The sequence below is a fragment of the Glycine soja genome, chromosome 18 (assembly GCF_004193775.1).
Source record: "Glycine soja cultivar W05 chromosome 18, ASM419377v2, whole genome shotgun sequence".
NCBI lineage: Eukaryota > Viridiplantae > Streptophyta > Magnoliopsida > Fabales > Fabaceae > Glycine > Glycine soja.
This window is the reverse complement of record NC_041019.1, coordinates 7210720-7232535: the sequence shown is the minus strand read 5'-3', so window position 1 is coordinate 7232535 and position 21816 is coordinate 7210720. Positions and strand designations below refer to the sequence as shown.

At 33.1% G+C, this 21816-nt stretch overlaps 2 protein-coding genes across 7 annotated transcripts; one reads left to right on the top strand and one right to left on the bottom strand.

Annotated features, from left to right (window-relative positions):
* Positions 1 to 941: 941 nt before the first annotated feature.
* LOC114397508 (fasciclin-like arabinogalactan protein 1) lies at positions 942 to 2571 on the top strand. The gene has a single exon (XM_028359567.1). It carries the CDS (start codon positions 1038 to 1040, stop codon positions 2283 to 2285), a length of 1248 nt encoding a protein of 415 aa, XP_028215368.1. The 5' UTR covers positions 942 to 1037; the 3' UTR covers positions 2286 to 2571.
* A 9791-nt stretch (positions 2572 to 12362) lies between these two features.
* Positions 12363 to 17205, bottom strand: LOC114395385 (nudix hydrolase 2-like). 6 transcript variants are annotated; one of them, XM_028357150.1, is made up of 9 exons: positions 17086 to 17205; positions 15748 to 15942; positions 15088 to 15153; positions 14511 to 14648; positions 14294 to 14371; positions 14157 to 14207; positions 14010 to 14044; positions 13512 to 13620; positions 12363 to 12752 (listed from the first exon to the last, which is right to left on the bottom strand). In XM_028357150.1, the coding sequence occupies exons 2-9, from the start codon at positions 15880 to 15882 to the stop codon at positions 12558 to 12560; spliced, it is 807 nt and encodes a 268-aa protein (XP_028212951.1). In that variant the 5' UTR covers positions 15883 to 15942; positions 17086 to 17205; the 3' UTR covers positions 12363 to 12557. The 6 variants fall into 6 exon arrangements, with proteins under 6 accessions (XP_028212951.1, XP_028212949.1, XP_028212948.1 ...); XM_028357148.1 differs by lacking the exon at positions 17086 to 17205 and adding an exon at positions 16809 to 17057; XM_028357147.1 differs by lacking the exon at positions 17086 to 17205 and adding an exon at positions 16622 to 16777.
* Positions 17206 to 21816: the final 4611 nt, after the last annotated feature.

Here is a 21816-nt window from a genome sequence, read left to right as displayed (position 1 = left end):
AATGTTGTTCGCTGATTATAGTATTGGATTATTATAAATTTTTATTAAAAAAACTCTTATCTATATAATCCACGTATTAAAATATTAATGATGAACAATAGTTAAAACACGTAACAAATCAATAATTAATGCTACTCTTTGTTCCGCAAAAGAAGAAACAACTGATCAAGTCACGTGACATCCTCCAGCGGCTTCTTCCTTTACACCAACCCCGAATCTTCTAGAACCTGCTGCCACCCATTCTCCACATTACACTGCCACCATTCGCGCCAGCGCCAGCGCCAACGCACACTCCTAAGTTCTAATTAGTACATTCTTTCAAGTTTCTAACACATTTTGTTACTAATGTAAAATATAGTTTATTCAACATATTATTAATAGTTATTTATAAATTTATACAAATCTTACCACTCATTCTCTCCATCAAAAGTAAATAATTGGAAGGGGTCTAATTTAATTATTGTAAACCTTTTTATACTCATTTTTTATTATTACAATAATAAAAAAATTAAACTAACTAATGAGGTTGAATTCATCTAAATTTATATATGTTTGGTAGTATTGAAATAGAGTGACAAGAAAGAAAAAAAAATTAAAATAAAAAAGTAATAATATATGAATATTTTTTTTAAATTTTAAACATCCAATTAATTTATCTATTTTTTATTTTTATTTTTATTATATTTAAATCTTATCATATTTTTATTTTTTTACTTTCTCTCATGTGTTTATCAAACTTTTTTTTATAAAAATAATGTCAATCATATATTTTGATTATATTACTTTAATTTAAATAAATATTTCTATCCCATATTTTGATAATGTAAAGAGTATTAGACAGTTGTTATCAGTCACCAATGTTGTTCCTCTCTCCAATGGCAAAAACCGTAATACTCTGAAATCCGAAGCCTCATTTTCTTGACCCCTCTTATTAGTACCTCCCCTGTTTCCTTTCCTTCACTCTTCACTCCGCTGTCCTCTGTCGCCGCCAGATCTCAGACGAGACTCAGTCACACTTTCTCTCTTTCTCTTCCACAATGCAGCTCCTCCGGGCGGTGCTCGCGGCGGCGCTGCTCCTCCTCGCCACTCTCTCCGACGCCCACAACATCACAACCATCCTCTCAAAGCACCCTGAGTTCTCCACCTTCAACCACTACCTGACCCTGACCCACCTGGCCCCGGAAATCAACGGCAAAACCACCATCACCGTCTGCGCCGTGGACAACGCCGCCATGTCGGACCTCCTCAGCAAGCACCCCTCCATTTACACCATCAAGAACATCCTCTCCCTCCACGTCCTCCTCGACTACTTCGGCGCCAAGAAGCTCCACCAGATCACCAACGGCACCGCCCTCGCCGCCACCATGTACCAGGCCACCGGCAGCGCTCCCGGATCCGCCGGCTTTGTCAACATCACCGACCTCCACGGCGGAAAGGTCGGCTTCGGCGCCGAAAACAACGACGGCACACTCTCCTCAACTTTCGTCAAATCCGTAGAAGAAATCCCTTACAACATCTCAGTAATCCAGATCAGCAAAGTTCTTCCCTCTGCCGCAGCGGAAGCCCCTGCACCCGCACCCACCCAACAAAACCTCACCAACATTATGTCAAAACACGGATGCAAGGTCTTCGCCGACGCTCTCTCTGCTCAACCCGACGCGCTTAACACCTTCAATGACAACCTCGACGGGGGCTTAACCGTCTTTTGCCCCCTCGACGACGCGTTCAAAGCGTTTCTCCCCAAATTCAAAAACCTAACCAAATCCGGTAAGGTCGCGCTTCTCGAATTCCACGGTGTTCCGGTTTACCAGTCCAAAGCCACTCTCAAATCCAACAACGGACTTCAGAACACTCTCGCCACTGATGGCGCTAACAAGTTCGACTTCACTGTTCAGAACGACGGTGAAGATGTTACTCTGAAAACGAAGCTCACCACTGCGAAGATCACCGACACGTTGATTGACGAACAGCCTCTCGCGATTTTCGCTATTAGTAAGGTGCTTCAGCCCAAGGAGCTGTTTAAGGGTGAGGCGGAGGCTCCGGCGCCTGCGCCGGAGCCTTCTGCCGCCGACGCTCCTGCGCCGGCGAAGAAGGGGAAGAAGAAGAAGAAGGCGGCTGATGCGCCGGCGGATGATTCTGATGCTCCTGCTGATTCTCCCGATGATGCTGCTGATGTGACCGCCGATGACAGTAACGGCGCCGTTAAAACTAACGGCGGGAGGTACGGTGGTGGTGTTGTTGCCTTGGCTTTAGGTTTGGTTTTGGGGTTACCGTTAGTGCTGTGATGTGAGTTAATTAATTAAAAAAGGGAGTTTTAGGGTTTAGTTTTTTAAGGGGATTCGAAGTGATATTCCTTTTTTTTTTCTGTTTTTTTAAATATTTTTATTTAATTATTGTCGTATTTGATAATGTTGTAATTTTGGTGGTGAGAGAGCGGGAATTGATACACTGACGTGAATGTTTTTTATAATGTAAACAATTTGTTTAATTTCCTCCAATGAGCGTGGTTAGTTGTTTTATTCATGATAATGTAGTAGATGTTAAATGGTTATTAGAGATTTGTGATGGTAATGTAGATCTTAAAATGTTTATTATTGTCTCTTACAACATGCGAAAACAGTGTTCGTATCTTAAAACATTTGTTGTGTTGTGATGCAAGATTTTAGGGTGTATGCACTATATGCAGTTTTGAATCTCATCATCAAGAAATTAATTTTAAAGGATAAATTTATTTATTAGTAGTATTATTTAATAATGAGTCAAAGGACTAGTTTGAATCTAGAAACTTTAGACCATCTTAATCCTCTCCCAACTATTGCTTACTTCTAATACTTAGTTACCGTTGAGTGCTTTTAGGTTTTGATAGGGGATTAGTTGAAATCATATGAAATTGACTGAATCAAAGAGTGAAGCCGACACCTAACATTGTAGAGGTTTAAATTCACTACTTTTTATATAGTTGTTTTGTAGGCATAAATAAATTCACTATATAATTTATATAGTTGTTTTGTTCAGAAGTTGGGCCCTTATTAGAATTAATGTGTTTTGTGTTGTTGTTGACAAGGACAAAGGGTGGATCCTTTGGCCCTGCTTGTTTTTTCGTCTTGATCAGTGTTTGGTGCTGCTTTTAAATTGGTTATAATGGCTTGTGGTTATTTTCTTTAAATTTAAACGTTTTCATAGAGTTAAGTAAGAAAATGAAGCATGCGGATAAGGCTTATAGTTTCAGAACTAATGATGAGGTAAAGTAATGAACAAACCAATTTACAGGATGGTTTTTTAATTTAACTGGAAACTGAGATGCTTTCATTATTATTTATTTCTTTCATTTAATAAAAGTTCATTTTATATTTTATGATTAAATATGTTTGTACTACATAACCGTAAATATAGTGTTTTTTGTTCTTGTCATTTTCTTCTCCGTAACTTGATTTTTTGGTTTTCTGTTCTTAATTCTTGTCGTGACGGTAGGTATTAAAATAAATAAATAAAATGTTATATTTGTAGAAGGTAAAGTAGAGACTCAAAATATAGCTGTTTTGTAGGAATTAAAAACAAAATTGTTGCTTTCAAAAAAAAATATTGTTACATTTTGCAACTACTGTATTATTTTTCAGTAAAAAAAAACACTACTGTATTATATTTATAGGAACATGAAACATATGTTATGAGGACCAATGAATATTGTTAGAATAATCTCTTACGAAAATTAAAAATAAAAATCATTTCATTTGCAGTAACTTCTATTCTTGTATTTCCTATATTTTACTTTTCGCCATTGGGTTTCTTTTGATAACAAATTTTTAAGAATTTACAAAGGTACCCTCCTAGTCGCAATTTAAAATCCACGAGTTCCAATTGGCTAAGGAATTTCAATCGTTAATCAGTTTCCTTCTCACTAGGGTAGGTAATTACTAACACGTACTACTATGCAGATAATGTAATCGTTGTGATGCAATTTCTCTAAAAAAAAAATGAAACAGCAGAGTTATTTTTTAGGGAGTGTTTGATTTATATTTTTATTTTCTGTTTCCATTTTTTAAAAATTATTTTTATTTTTAAAAAATTAAAATTCTGAAAATATGTTTGGTTTGATTTTTTGTTTTCTGTTTTCAATAAATAAGAACATTGAAAATTTATGATATATTGATTTTTTATCTTTTTTTGTATTTTTAGATTTGTTTAAAATTACATTCATTGTTATCGCATTTTCATTTTATCCAAAATGAAATCTCTTTTGAACTGAAAACAAAATTTCATTATTTTTATTTTCTAATTGTTTCTTGTTTTCATTTTCACTGAAAATGTTTTCAAAAATCCAATCAAACACATTTTCATCACCATTTTCTGTTTTAAGTAAAAATGAGAACAGAAAACGATCAAATCAAACGCCCCTTATACATTCAATGATAAATGTATTTAATGGCTATAAACAACAAAAAAGAAAGAAGAGAAGAAAACTTCATTCTGCCTTATATTTGTGTAGAGATGTGTTATTAGTGCTTCTTATTCCAAATTAAACATACAATATTATTTCAAATTAAACAAAAATCAGGCGATTATGTATTTCAAATTAGACAGAAAAATGTTTAGGATGCAATGCATCATACAGTGAAAGCATACAATATATATATATCCTAACTAGTCAAGTTATTGCCACTAAGGGAATAAAGTTGCTTTCTTTTGCTAAGCACATAATGAATAATACAATATATATATCCTAACTAGTCAAGTTATTGCCACTAAGGGAATAAAGTTGCTTTCTTTTGCTAAGCACATAATGAATAATAAATGTGTGTTTAGTTCGACCAAGAAAATTCATTGAGTCTAAAATTAATTTTAAATTTATTTTTATGTATTTAATTTCACGTAACAGAAATTTTTTAAATTGATTGAATTAAAATAATTTTAAACAATTTTTGCATTGAATAAGAAAATCTATAATAAATTTTACTATTAATTTAATTTTATAATAAAAATATTTAAACATAAATCAATTTTAATCAAATTAATTTTATAAAACCAATTTAATTCAAAATTAATTATATCACACTGGTGGTCAGAAATGGAAAGTTACTCGTGCGCTTTACTACTTTTACAAGTCCCACATCACATGTAAATATAATATGGAAGCGACTTTAAAGTACAAATCACGCAGCAACTTACAGAGTGCAACGTGAATTATTCTTTCGCTTTTTACTAATCAGTATTCAGTACCCTGTACAATGTGCTTCCTGCTATCAATGGCATACGAGCAATTTTTTAAGGTATCTCTCTTTAGAGTGGCTTCCACAATGCAATTTCAAGTTTTTTAATTGTTAATTGTAGATGCATATAGTCACTAGAGGGCTAGTTTCTGATGCATTTTTCATCAAGGACACCTTCGGGTATTAAGATTTCGGGTTAGTGTTTTAAAGCTTATTTTTAAAAATAAAATAAATAATTATACGATTTTCTGATGTGTTAGTTTAAATTATTTTCACTTAAAATAAATCATTTTCTGTTTTTTTCAAGAAGTAAATCCTACCTAATAAAACATTTACATAAAAAAATACTTATTTTAGTTTTTTTTTTTTAAAGTTTAGACAAATTCATCCTTCGTTACTAGTCAAAACAACATCGAGAAAACCGTATAATAAAGTAATAAGGAGAACTTGAGATAATTTCCCTTGGCAACAGAGTGTTTTCTCTCATAAGGTGAGTTTGGCATGACATCATATATTTATCTCGAGAAATAATAGGTGGTCCAGTCCAACATTAAATGCATTCGGTGGCCTAGCTCAGGACAATCATGGCCTTCTTGTTTCTTCACCCTTCTCCCATATGCAGAAACTACTCCCTTACTCATCGGATTCACATACATAAAGAAAAATGTTTTGCCCTCAAACACTTGTCGTTGTGTAAGGATCTTGCAGAGGCCATTTTGGTCGTTAGCTAGGACACATCCAATACCCTTTGCCTTCTCATCAACCAGGGTTATATTTTTCCTTTCCCTCAGTAGAATTTTATGTGAAGGATTATATGAACATTTTCAATTCTAAAAGAGAAAAATTGAGTTTAATTCTAAAATTTATGATTATGATGGTTATATATAAAAATAATTCTAAAGTTTGATTCTTAGAAATAAAAAAATCACAATTATAAGAGCATCAAACACATGGTATCGATATCCAATTTAAAATGATCACTACTTAATTGTTGTAGACTTGACAATGATAAACACCCACAAAATTCAGAAGAGAAAAATAAAAGGAAGAGAAAAACATCATGAGTGGAACTACAACTTGAAGAAGCATTGAAGCAGAACGTTGGTCTTGACCATAAGGCACAGGAGTGTAAGGATATGGAGGAGCCAAACATAAGGAGCTGGAGGGGTGCAGCACTGAACACCTGCAGCAGGAGGGCACTTGCTAGGGTCTTTGTCTTTCTCTTTTGGTGGTGGTGGTGCTCCATATATAGAGTAACCATAAGGTGGAGGAGATGATGGTTGTAGTGGTGGTGGAGCAAGATATGGAAGTGGTGTTGAGGGTTGTTGTTGACAAGGGTATTCACATTTGGAGCAATTCAGACATGTTGGGGGTTGAGTAACATTGTCTCATGAAGCTTTAAAGGTAAAATTAGAGAGTGGTAACCAAATGGTGGTTTCAAATAGAAGAAACTTTGTTGGAAACATTTGTTTTTCCTTTCTAACTAGAGAAAGGTTTAGAAGAACATTGCTGTTCTTACAGACAATACATAATCAGATATATATGAAATCAGCAGCTGTCTAATAAGGTCATGCATTTGTCACCGCTTTTGATATATCGGATATGATGCCGCATGGCAGAACATTTGTCATTATGATATTGAAGTAGCAAACAAATTGCAATCAGCTTGCATGACTCTTAATGCTGACTTTTTAAAATGTTCAATTTTAATTTTTAGTTTTCTTTATCTGTTTAAAAGTTTCGTTCTATTTTTTTTTTTTTTTGGAGGGGGCATGCTTACATCACATTTATATGTCCAACAATAAAATTAACAAACATGGAAAGAACATAAAACTGAAAAGGTGTAAATACAATTATTCAATTATACCCTTTTTCTCCATCCAAAAATAAGGAAATAAATAACAAGTTTTCCATTTCTAAGCTCAAAAGATGTAAATACAATTATTCAAAGCTGAAATTGAAAACAAATTTCTCCAAGGAAAGAACATAAAAGAAAACTTTTCACAACGATAAATTGGCGTGTGTGTGTGAATAAGATAACGATAAATTGGCGTGTGTGTGTGAATAAGATAATGTGTTGAGAGAGGCATGTTAAAGAGTGTATTACTAACACTTCTTTTGGATGAAAATTTAATGACAAATGATGTATTGACATAACATGTTCATAACTATAGAATAACAATTATAAAAATTAGTAGGTGTATACATAAAGAGAAAATGAAATCCTTGTTTGTTGCTGCAATTAGTAGGTGTGTACACAAATGCCAAAACAAGGGAGATGTTTTTCTCTACTTGACAACTAGGTTTTCTCCTACAATGTGCCACACAAAATTACCTTACGGGACGACAATTTTATAACTATTAGGAAGAAAACACGTCCTCTTATTTAAGTACCAAGTGAGAACCTAACCAACAAGAGTAATGATACATGAACTACTATTTATTTTAAACATCTCACCAACACCTCTCACTTCTCTTTATCTCTTTTCCTATCACATCATAAATCTTATCATACCTATATTTTTCCTCTCTTTTTTCTCTCTCTTTCTAGTTGTTGAATTGGTTCTTGGATGTTCTGTTGGAGTACAAATGTGAGGTGAAGTTTCACATTGGGTAGGAATTGGATGGTTGAACACCATATAGGTGAAGGATAAGACCTATAAACCTAGGTCTTAAGGTTTTGAGTTAAGGCTGGTGTCAAAGTTACTTATGTGGTTGCTTATATCCCATTGGGTTATACAACATTAATGTGATCTTCCACAAGATCAGGGAGTTGATGACATCTAGCATTGCTTGGACTTGTCAAAAAAGTGACAGAACCCCAACCCAATAGATTGAGGTGGATTTTTTATTTATCTTCCATGAGGCTAGATATTCGCCAAGGTGGTTCTTCCTTCTTAAGAATCTTTGATAGATGGTCAAAGTCCACTTAAACCTCCATGGAGCTAAGGGAAATTCCATCAGACACTGACAAAGTTGTTTCAACTATCTTTGGTAACATGGATTGCTCATCAAACACTATATCCCTACTAATCACCAACTTCATGGAAACTAAATCCCAAAACTTGAACCCTTTCATGCCTTTAGAATAACCTACAAAAATACATTTTTTTTACTTTGGATCAAGTTTATATCTCTCATCATTGGATATACGCAAAAAAGTAGGACACCTAAATATTCTTAAATTATTAAAATCTGTCGAGACTTCCTTTGCAACTTTCTCATCCAATGATGCTCGTGGTGATTTGTTGAGCAAATAACACACCATATTCATCATTTATGCCCAAAAGCCTATATAGAAAGGCCATCTTGCAACCTTAGACACCATATCCTTTCAGTAAGGGACCTATTCATCCTCTATGCAACATCATTTTGTTGTGGTGTTTTCCACATTGAGAAATGTCTTTGAATGCCATGTTTCTCACAAATTTTTGGAACCATGAGTTTGTGTATTTTGTGCCATTGTTAGACCTCAAGTACCTGATCTTTCTTCTCGTTTGGTTCTAATACTAATCGATGTGAAACTAAAGGGGTAAACACCTAGGGGATTTATACCAATTGGTCACGAACACACCACATAAGTGAACTTGATACCACACTTTAACTCAAAACCTTGATGCTTAGGTTTATAAGTTTTATCCTTTACTTATATGGAGTTCAACCTTCTCTTTCCTACTCGATGTGAAACTTCACCTCACACTTGTACTCCAACAATCTCTCCCTCAAGTGTGAGTCTTTTTCACATGGTAGACCCTCCCTCAAGTGGAAGCCATTTTTATCCACAAGTATTCTATGGTAGACCTTAAAGCTTAATCATGATTTCCCCGACTTGCCTTGTCATTTCCGCCAACATACTTTAGTTATTTGCACTACCACAACATCTGCGGGATTCGCTGCCTGACCTCCATCCATAGACTCACCCTTTAGGAAGACTTTTGATACAAGGGATCTCGATTTCCATGGATCCACTACCAACTTCATTAATACTCGTTTGAGTTGGTCACCAAGTCAAACCGTTGGTTATGATACTAATTGATGTGAAATTGAGGGGTGAGTCCATGCATGGAGGGCCAAACAATGTGTCCCCTGTATCGAAAGTCTACTTGACGAGTGAGTCCATGCACAGAAGGCTGAGCGACGTGTCTCGTAGCCATGAAACAGTGGAGAGTGGCGATCAAGGCACTAGAACATGTTGGCGACAATTGCTAGGTAAGGTCGGGACAACCACGGTTAAACTCTAAGGACTACCATTGGATACTCATGGATAGAAAATGGCTTATGCTTGAGGAGAGACTACTATGTGGAAGAGACTCACACTTGAGAGAGAGATTTCTGGAGTATAAGTGTGAGGTGAAGTCTCACATTAGGTAGGAATGGGATGCTTGAACATCATATAAGTAAAGGATAAAGCCTATAAACTTAAGCCTTAAGGTTTTGTGTTAAAGTGTGGTATCAAACTCACTTATGTAGTTGACCATGACCCATTGGTGTAAATCTCTCCGATGTTTACCCCCCCGGCTAAACAATAATTGGTATCAGAGTCGATGGTTTGACTTAGTGACCGGCTCGGATGAGTATTAATGGAGTTGGCAGTGGATCCATGGAGGTTTAAGAGGAATTTAAGTAGTTGCTAGAGATTCCTAAGAGGGCAGAACCATGCAATCCAAGACCTAAGGCCACATCCACACCTAAGCCTAGATTAGTGATTCCAGGTGGCCTACATCCGGAGTACAATCCTATCAAAGATAGAGATCATCGTATCATTAAACTTGTTGTCTGATATAGGTTTAAAGAATTGACTAAATTGGCTACTTTTGCACTTCTCATTAGTGTTAAATATCCTTCCACCTTTCAAGATGCTATGAAAAACCAAGAGACAGATAGATGAATGGGTGCTTTAGTGGAGGAGATAGAGTTTTTGCATAAGAATCATACATAGGAGCTAGTTGAGCTTTATGCGGGCAAGAAAGCCATAGTGCAAATGAGTGAACAAGATGAAACCTTTAGTATTAGAAAAAGAAAGGGAAAAGTTCAAGGCTCGCTTAGTAACCAAGGGGTATGCATAGTAGAAGGGGGTCATTTATCATTAGATTTTTCCCCTAGTCATATGACACATTTCTATTAGGGCAGTGCTAGTGTTGGTAACCAATTGTGACATGCACTTACGGTAAATAGATGTGAAGACAACCTTTCTTCATGATGATTTAGAAGAGAAAAATTACATGTTGCAGCCAGATGGGTTCAATAAAGGTGGACCAAGACAATTGGTTTGTATGTTGGAGATGTCTCTGTATGGATTGAAGCAGTCTCCAAGGCAGTGGTATAAGCAATTTGATTCCTACATGCTTCAGATTGACTACTGGCGATGTGAGTATGACTATTGTGTTTATGTGAGGAGCCTTGATGACAGTTCTTTCATTTTTCTGCTATTGCATGTTGATAAAATACTGATTGTTGGTAACGATTTGCATGATGTGAATGACTTGAAATCATTGTTGAGTTAGGAGTTTGACATGAAGGACTTGGGTCATGCCAAGAAGATTCTTGTGCTGGAGGTTCACAAAGACAAAAAATCCAAAAGAATGTGGCTCTCACAGTAGGGCTACATTGAGAAGGTGTTAAACAGGTTCAACATGAGGAATGTGAAGCATGTGAGTACTCCATTAGCAAAACATTTTAACCTTTATATAGATCAATGTTTGAAGACAAATACTAAGGTGCAGTACATGTCAAAGGTTCTTTATGCCAGTGAAGTTGGTTTCTTGATGTATGTTATGGTGTGCACTAGCCTAAATTTGGCACATGTTGTAAGTCAAGTCTACAAGTTTATGTCTCACCTAGAGAAGTGACAATGGGAAGAAATAAAGTGGATCTTAAGGTATTTAAAGGGTACAGCAGGTCATGATATTATGTTCATCAGTTAATAGGGTGATCCTTCAGTTGTGAGATATGTGAATTCTGACTATGTTGGTGATCTAGATGATAGAAGGTCTACAACATGGTATATCTTTACTCTTAGAGGTGGGCCTGTTTGTTGGAAGTCCATTGTTCAATCTCTTGTGGCAATGCCGACAACTAAAGCAGAGTACATGGAGGTAGCACAGAGGCTAGTAAGGAAGTTGTGTAGTAAGCAAGGCTAGTGAAGGAGCTGGGCATTGAACAAGGTGGAGTTCAGTTGCATTGTGATAGTCAAAGTGCTATCGATTTAGCAAAGAGTCGGGTGTATCATGCTATAAGCAAACATAAAACATATTAATGTGAGGTTCGAAAAAATCAAGGAGTTGATGACATTTGATTAGGTTTTGCTTAGGAAGATTCACACTTCAAAGAATACAGTTGATATGTTAACCAAGGTGATCACAACTAAGAAGTTCAAACATTTCTTGGACTTGCTGAATGTTGTTCAATGCAAGACTTGACAAGACCCCAACCTAGAACATTATGAGATGGACTTCTTGTTTATTTTCCATGGGGTTGAATATTCTCCATGGTGGAGATTGCTATGCATGACTCATATTTTATGGACATGATAAATGTTGTACCATAGCATAAGGGACACCTATTGTTGGATTACGAAGCGAGTTAGGGGTGCGAGGTAAAGTCCCCACGCTACACATAATATTGTAAAGCGGATAAAGATAATTTATGTTGTTTAAGATAATGTGTGTGTATATTATATATATTTTGATGTAACCTCATTGTTTATGAAGAAGAAAAAGAAACTATCACTTTGCTCCTAAGGACCTAGGCACACTTGTCAAACCTCGTTAAATTTCTTGTGTTTGTGTGTGACATGTGATTTCTCTCATTCCCTTTAGAATTTTGGTTACTATTGCTAACATATTCATCAAATATTTTCCAACCAATAATAGACACACACTCACATTATAAGATCAAACAATTAATATCTATGATCTATCAATTAAAATATTATAAATCTTATTTTTATAAGTAATGTTAATAATCTAAAGTTTAAAATTAAACTCCAACATGTTTTACAAGAAGGTTTAAATATGTTTTTGGTTTATCAAATTTAAGTTATTTTTGTTTTTGGTCCCTCAAATTTAAATTATTTTTTTTAGTCTCTTAATTTAGAAAAATACTTTTTTTAATCCCTCTTGACTGATTTTTGTTAATTTATTTGAATGCATAATTTGTGATAATTTTTTGCCGCAAGAGAGATTAAAAAGAATATTTTTAAAATTTAAAGACTAGAAAAATAGATTTAAATTTGAAGAAAAAAAATAAAAATAACCTAAATTTAAGGGAAAAAAGCATAATTAAGCCTTTACAAGAAAGAAATACCAAAATCAACTTTTATGGATGACGACCAAGGTTGATTTGGAAAACTTAAGAAGATTTGTCCAGGCCATGGCTATTCAAATATAGATAATTCAACTCCTCCACGAAATACGACGAGACAGGTCGCGGAGAGAATCCATTATAGACTTTTTCAACCTTTGCCAAGCATAATTCAATCATGTACTTGAAGGGTTCATGCATCTGATTAAAAGGTTGATCAGCAAATTCCTTGAACGGCATCCACTTTGTGAGAAAATACAAAGCACAACAAAGAAGATTTTAGTCAAGAGAATTAAATGCATCACCAACACATGCAAAATATGGTCATAATAGCACTAGTGTCACGAGGTAAACATGCAAATGCAATAACAATGAATTATATGGCAATGGTGAGGAAAATCAGCAATTATATGTGATATGCAGACTTCTAATAAAGAATAACATACCATCATCTTATCAACTACCTTTTGAAGAACTTGGAACCAAAAATATCCTCTATCATGTATGTTCTTAGATTCCTATGCTATAATTAGTTCCACAGTCATTCTTCAACAACTTGAAGGACCATCGTTTGAACCAGTTCATTGTGATTTGAACAAATTGCAATAATTAGTTCCAATACTATAATAAATGTTTGAACAAATTCATTATGTAGATAGTGGTCACAAAATGTGTCACATTCAATAAACATAACTATGATTTGTTTGTGAAAAAAAATATTAATCATTCTAATAAGGTAACGTGATTTGTTCATAAGTCTTTTCTTTATGGAAAACAATTTTTGCGTGTTTTCAGTTATTCATAGTGCTTTGCACAACTGGACTTTGTTGACGAATGGTGAGCTGGAGTATTGACATAAGACTGATTTGCATCGTTAAGTTGAGGAGGGAAGAAGAATATCCATTAATTTGATGTCACCTCTTTTATATTCTGCATCTATCATTTTAGAGTATCATTTGTGAGGTGTTTACATTATGTTCTGCATCTATCAAACGAAAATACCTGAGCTGCCTCAATTTCCAGTTCTTGCTTTTTGATGTCAAAAGAAAGAGGACACAGCATGCAAATAAAAGATATATCTGATTTTCCAAAGAATGAATTGTGTGTGTGTCTGAAAATCAGAAACAACAGAATGTCAAAAGCAATTATATGGTAAAGAAAGAAGAAGAAAGACAGGTCAAGTGTTGGAAATTTTTTATTTCTTTTATGAACTTTAATTTATTAGGATGTCAAACTATTGATTAGAAGAGAAAAACAAAGCAAATGTCCTTCATAGTGTTTCCCATGAGATTAAATGTAATTTAACTCAAATTCTATTTGGCCTGCTGGTAGGAAATTTCCTTTCTAAAACTATGGATCTATATGAAACTTCTCCTAAAAAGTTATTAAGGACTTTTTTTCATTTGTAGACTGAACCTAGGTGCCTTACCCTTTATATAATATCAGCACAAACTAAAGGGTATCTCATAGTTTAGGTGTCACATTTTAGAAAATTCATACCTGAATGCTAGTACTTCCACAAATTCTGTGTCAATCTGAACAAAAATAAAACAGACCACGATAAAAGTCATGACTATAACACAATAATGCAGACATTCTACAATATGCATTTGGTAATTCAACATTGTACTCTGACACTATACTTACTCCTGTCTCTTCTTTAACTTCTCTAATAGCTGCTTCAAAAATCTCCTCACCCTGCAGGTAATCCAAGTTTCAAGTCCTAACCAAATTGTAAATTTTTTTCAAGAATAGATGAAATCTGTCTTTGAAAGAGAGCATACTGCATCAACTAATCCAGTAGGTATCTTCCAAACACCAATCCCATGAAATCCACCTCTCTTTTCCTTGACCACAAGAACCTACAAACAAGCCCACCATACCCCAAAACAAAGGGAAAAACATAAATAAAAAGTAGGAGAAAGCCATCATGAAAAAAGGTTGAATATTTGTAACAAAACATGTGGATCTACATAACCAAATTTTTATCTTATTTTAGACCTCTTTCTTATCATTCAGGACAATTGCGCCAACTGCTACACGATGGGAAGCATTTGGAGGTATTGTGCAGCCAGTTTTTGGAATCCAGTAAACTAGCATTAGATAGTTTGGCTCTGCATGGTGGTACCAAAAACCCTCCTGCCAGCACATAACACAGAGCACATTTATGACCAAATTTTATTATCAATCACAAATATCAAGATTCCATCAATTTCCTCAAACTCAATTATTAACATCACACAAGAACATATAAAATAGAAATAGAAATTGATGTAATCATCTTACACCTTACACTAGTAGCTACCCCAAATGACAAGATTTGACACAAGATGCTTTGAATATGAATAATATGGTTATCAGGCTAACATGCGATGTCTATCAGATACTAGACAAACATTACCATTGCATTTCAAAATTAGAGAATAGAGATCATAGTTATAATATGGTTAATATGAGTTTGTCACATTATTATGACAAGTTTTTCTTAGTATTGGATCTGACAAGCGGTTTGCAAGATGAGGAACCATGCATAAAACAATTTATAAAAGAACTCCCAAAGAAAATATGGCAAAATTACCTTAACTGCAGTTTCAGCAAGATTAACAAGCTCAATAGGTAGCTTGATCCAAACACCATCTTTTCCCTGCAAAGCTTACTAAAGTTAATAAAGGCTAACTAGAGGTCAGAGGTTTTCATTTTATGACTGAATAAATTTTAGGCAAGAACATTATGTTATGCAGGAAAAAAAATGCTGACATTCATACAGATAAAGGGTTATACACACACACAGCCACATTCAGATAAAGGTTTGAAATATTGAGTAGGGTCACAAAATTCATAATGTGCATGTAGCATTAATGACGACTTTGAAAAGTATGATTATTTTTTTTGGATAAAAACATTCATCTTGAGTTGAAGCGTGTATGCTGAACATATATCAGCTGACTTAATATTTGTATTATTTAATAGTTGGTTTTAACGCGTATGGCCAACAGAATCCAGAGAGAATCCCTGCTTAGAAGAACTTTATTAGCTTCAAAATTTCACTCATAAAGAGGTGCTCTCAAGTCAAATAAATGATATCATACTACCATGTGAACTACTTGTTGCACCTAAATAAAGAAAGCGGCCAACGATTAGAAGTGGAAATAGGCATTGACAAGATGGCTAAACTTTTTCAGATGAGAACTAAATGCAACAAAAAGTACCATTTTAGGCTCTAGATCATAATGTTTACCTGTTGCTTCCAATGTAAAAGTGAAGATCTAAGCAAAGTAGCAAAATCTTCAGAGTCCATAGGCTCCTTTAAGTCCACAATGACTCCTCCATGTACATCATTGGTGGCAGGGAGAATTTTAACACTTAAATCCATTTTCACACAGTCGATCCCCTAACAGTGGCGCTGGACTAGCTGAGACTGACATGGGCTAAACTGCATCATAGATAAAAAATGATAAAGTCCAAAAGAAAGTTAAACTAACATGAAAAAAAATTGAGAAGTTTAATACTTATGTCACATCTACTTCACTTTTGAAATTCTTTCTCTATTGCACAAATGGTCTCATTCTAGAAATAGTGCAAAGCTGTATGAATCACAAACCTTCACGTTGTATTGGATTCACAAACTTGTACAACTGCACAGGTGACTCCACCTAAAGCTTAATAGGAAAAGTTTTGGTGGAAGTCTTCCTATAGATTGTGAAACCCAATAACCTTTTTTTATCCAAACCTGCGTTTTTGTTTTGGCACTTCTTGATAACATAGTAACTAACAACTTTCAATTTTACAATTGGTTTAAAGGCAGTTCAACTGAGTCTTCTAATTCCCAAAATCCATCACAGAATATGCACACTTTAAGTGACAAAATACCATTTTCACATCATTTTATATTAGTTCACTCCAAAAGTTCTCACCGAAATAGAATAAAGAAAAAACATAATGCAAATTCTGAAACACTTTCCAGTCTCAATCAAAGGCATATGCAATCTGAGAGACAAGACAACACAGCACAAAAGCCAAGATGGCCTGACACAAACAAGTTTCACAGGTAACTAACTAGAAACAGCTATCACAACAGTGTGACCAAGAAGAACCACACCAAAGAAGATTACCTTGAGAGAGCAAACTCAAAAAAGAGATGAGGATTAACTGAAAATGAAAAACTTGACGATGTAAAGGCTAAAGTTTGGAAATGAGTAAAAGGGGACCACAGGGAATATACACAAAGATAGAGCACTAGATAGTGGACCTTGGAGAGTTACAAGTGATTAGGTTGCAATTTATAACTAGCACACTCACACTTTTGAGTAACTTCATGAGTGCATGGTGACTAGGTTCTACTGCAACCTTTTGTGAACCAAGGCTTTCCATGTCATGCCTTCAATTCATTAGTAGCCGCCCACTTGGTAAAACTTGGTCACTGATCAGAGTAGTGGCTGGTTGGGTAGTTAACAACACCTCCTTGAAGCAAGTATGAACAAGTTTACCCTCTTCTTAAGGCACATGATTTTGAAAATGTTATACCTTTGTTGTGTACATATATATTTTTCAGCAAGTCTGTGTTTAGAGTTCAAACCTTAGAAGACCATTGACCCTTTTGTGAACTCATTCATGAGTTTAGGCACATGATTTTGAAAATGATATGTATTCCTGTGTTGTGTGCACTTTTTTCAGCAAGTCTGTGATCAGAGTTCAAACCTTAGAAGACTCATTGACCTTTTGTGGTCTCATTCATGAACCATGAGGTTGTTTTGTCCTCAAAATACTGTCCCAGCATTTATTTATATAAACAAGGACGGGACAGAAAACACTAGGGAAAGGTGGAAGATGAATAAAGGTAAGTAAATATATTTTATTTGTATATACTAAAGAAATATGTAATTGGTTAAGACTTAAAGAATTAAGAACTAGTTACTAATTGGTTACTTTTCATATTATATACAAGTCAACAAGCAGATGTTTGATCTAATCATGTTAGTCATCTCTATTAATTCTATTTTTATTATTTTCTCTCATACTCTTTTCTCTTTTTAATTTACTAACATGATATTAGAGCTAAAAAAAGTATTAATTATTTAGTTGGTTCTCATTTATATAATTATTTTCTAACAAAGTTTGACCAGTTAATTTCTTTTTTATTCATACGAATCAAAGATAAGTATCATAAATTTACAATAATTCATACATCCTAAATCAATCAATACGAAGCACCAAATTCATTGATTTCCATTATTAATAAATTTAAATCAAACTTATTAAGAGGCAGTAAATTCAAATTCTATTTAGATAAATAATATATCACTGGAAAGTACGTTATCATTAAGGTTTTTTTATTAGTACATAATTTTTTTCTATATATAACAACTTTATATATAAATCTGAAATTCACATATTTCCCATAGATACGGGTTTGGTTTCCCTCCGATTTAAATCATACTTATGAGGAGGCAGTCAATTCAAATTCTATTTAGATAAATAATATATCAATGGAAACTACAATCATTAAGGTTTTTTTATTAGTACATATTTTTTTTATAACAACTTTATATAAATCTGAAATTCATATATTTCTCATAGATACGGGTTTGATTTCCCTCCGAAGCCACTAAAATTCCCTAACACCAAGAGTTGGTTGAGTACTTGTAGTTCAACTTGTGATTTAGGTTTGTACAATAATATTTTGAATAGACTTTTATTAGCAGTTCCAACGTGGTATTGACACATCCTATATTGAAGGAGCCTTTCCGTTCATTTACATTTATCATAATTTTATTAGGAAGAAAACAAAGTTTATATATAATTTTTTTAAAAGAAATTGAGTGGACTCATTCTTTTCTTTCCCTAGGATCCGCATATACATAATACTAGTGCTAATAACTTGAAATTCAATATTGTTATCATGGACTTGTTAACACTGTTGCCGACTTTGATTTCTTCAATTCAATAAATTCAAGGGGATGGTGACACCACCAGAGTCAACTGAGAGTTACCCACCAGGTCTACCGAATGGGTAATATGGCACCACTAAGCCAAGAGATGGTAACACCACCACCTCATGGTCAAGAAAAGGAGGGTTAGTATACCACCACCAAGTCAAGAGATGATAACACCACCACCTCATATTCAAGAAGAAGAAAAAGGGTGACATACCTGCTTAGCTCTAATTGAAATAATTTATGAAAAGTCATCATCACAAGAACGAAATTGATATATTAAAGGATTAATATGTTGCCCCGTTTGAATAGTTGTCATTGTAAATCTCTAGCCCCCCGCTAGCTTTTTAATGTTAATCAAGTTTGACGCCATTTTTTAACTTCTTGAATGAAGTTTTCCTTGCTGTTTTAAGAGTTGGAGACCTCTTATTTTATTTTATTTTACTATTGCGATTTTAATAGTTAAAGGAAGAAAACGTTAAACTTGCTGCTTTTGCTTGGAGAGAATAATAATGCTATTGAAACTCCACTAGCTTAGCAACTGAAATTTTACAGGAACATCTAAGATTTTTGCCAATATTTATTATAGTCTAAAAAATGTTGTATTGAAACATATATTTTAATTAAAATTTAAAACTTTATTTCACGTAATGGAACACAATTACACAAGTCCAACAAACGTTAATGTTGTGTTTGTTTCCAGAAAATGGAAAAGGAAGGAAACGATGACATTTCATTTCATGGTGGTTTGGTTCATCTAAAAAATAGGAAGGAAAGAAAATATGAGATTCACAGAAAAAAAAAAAAAAAAGCATTCCATTCAAAAGTGGGCTAAAAGGAGTGAGAAGAACACAATTACACAAGTCCAGCAAACTTAGTGTTGTATATTATATATTTTTTCCCTTTAACTTTCTACTTAATCATATAAAAGAAAGAATTTTTTTAACTTCCTTTACTTTTATTTTGTTTCTTAACAAACAATTTAAAAAGAATCTCATTTTCTATTTTTTTTCCTTTTACTTTCTTTTTTAAACCAAACATACTCTAAGTTTCTAAAAAAAAATAACTATACTTGTTGCTTAAGAAAGGTTTAGAATGATTTGTTTTTTAAGATATTTTTTTTATCTTTTATTACAGAAAAGTCCATGTCCATCTTTATAAAAAATTAATAAAAAATAATTTAATTGTTTAATTAAAAATTTAAAATAGCAATAATATAACATTTATATAGTTGAAAATAAAATAGGAAACTCGTACAGATAGCAAAAATTTTTCTTAGTTAAATCAAATTCAAATGAATCTTTGCATATATTTTTTTTATTGCAAAAAGTTTAAATGATTGAGTTTCATATGCTCATTGAAGTTAGAATAGATCTCAAGATTTAATAAACGTTTAAACATATTTGGATCAACTGAATAAACTTTATTAGTTATATATCTCTGCATATTTTGAATAAGCATAGTATCAAGGCACTTTTTACAGTAGCTGAAGGAAGAAAGAAGGATAAATGTAAGTGGCTGCTAAAGTTGTAGTGGAAGCAGCAGTTTTCATGGTATGTTATGTAAGTTGAAAACGATAAATATATAGCACATCATTATAGAAAGAGCTAATAATGCTAGCCAGCGCAGAGTGATATATCACTCATTGACCTCAATATGGGAACGTGTCAAGGTGATGCCATCAATAGTTCCAATGTTCCATTATTATTTTATAATCATCAATACTTACATTTATTTTATCCGTTATGTGTGATAATTTTGTTTAGCACAATCTAGAGTCTAAATCCTTAATTCAAATAATTTTGTTAATTAGTGTCTTAAAAATACTAATTAAGAAATTAAAAGGAAAAAATTTTATGAAAAATTATATCAGTATCATTTAAAAATCATATGTGAACATATTTTTACATATTCTAATAGAAAAAAAAAAATTTTTTTTACTTTCTTAACTAGTGTTCTTAAGATAATAATTTCCGTTAATATTTGTCTAATTAAAAAAAAAGAGGGGTTTAAATAATGAAAAAAGGAACATGGAGTTTTGATGGGGAAGATTTTCAGGGAGAGAATTCATGTGAAATTTTCAAATAAAAGAATCCATTCTATGTGTTGGATCTTTTCATGTAATATTTGTGTCCAATAAAATCTCAATCCTTAACTAGAAATAAGAGAAAGGAAATTTAAGAAGATGGATTTTCTAAATTGGAATTTTTACTTCGATTCTCTTAAGTGAAAATCTACCATTAAAATTTCATACCTCCTTTCGTATTATTTAAATTCTCTCTCATTTTTAATCATAGGGATGGGATTTCACTCTCAAGGGTTTTGAATAATAAGTAATTGTACATGCATTTGGTCAAGTTTACTAGTTAATAACCTCATTTTGCTTTGTTCTTGTTAAACATATACTTCTTCATAAAATTATGTTTAGTGTCGGCTTGCGTTAGTTTAGAGGTGCAACCGCCCAAGGTGCATGGTTGATAATGGTGCAAAAAATATAAGACAACTTTAATTGAAGATAAAAAAATTTTAAAAAAATATTTTGGCAAGAACTTCATCTTGTTGGTATTTTTCAAAACTCATTCAATTCCCAAATCTTAACTTATCCAAGCATTATCGGATATAAATTTGTTTTGTTTAAAGAGATAAAATTTACTTCAATAATCTATATGCTTTGAAAGGAACTAGACTCCAACTAAAGGTTAAGGATATTCATGGAAGCAAAAAAAAAAAAATTTCCAACAAAAAATTAAATGCCTAGCTATTCACATATAAATATTAATTCTTGGCTTAAATATGTGTTTTCATCCCTCAAATGTGAGTCATTTTTGTTTTTGGTTTCTCAAATTTAAATTCATCTTCTTTAGTTCCTCAATTTTGAAAAATTTTAATTTGAATTTCTCTTCATAAAAAAATCTTATTTTGAGGTTATTGGGATATTTATTTATTTTTATGTAGAGAGACTAAAAAGAAAAAAAAAATCAGAATTAGGGAACTAAAAAACTAAATTTAAATTTGGGGAACCAAAAGCAAAAAGTGTCATAAATTAAGAGATCAAAAACGTATTTAAATCTATTTTGTATTTGTAAGTATTTATGATTAAAGAAAATATGTTATATGTAACAAAATGTATTTTAATGAAATTGTGTGCATATTTCTTTTATGAAAAATGTTTATAATACTTGTATAAAACGATCCCTATTTATTATTTCATCTCGAATCCATAAAATATCAAGACCAACTATGATTATATTGCTTGTGATATGTGAAGAATATGATTATACTTTCACTAAGTATTATGCATACCAACTAGGTGAATAAATTTCGCAAGAATAAAAAAATGTCTTGGTTAGAACAATTTTAAAGGAAATAATATT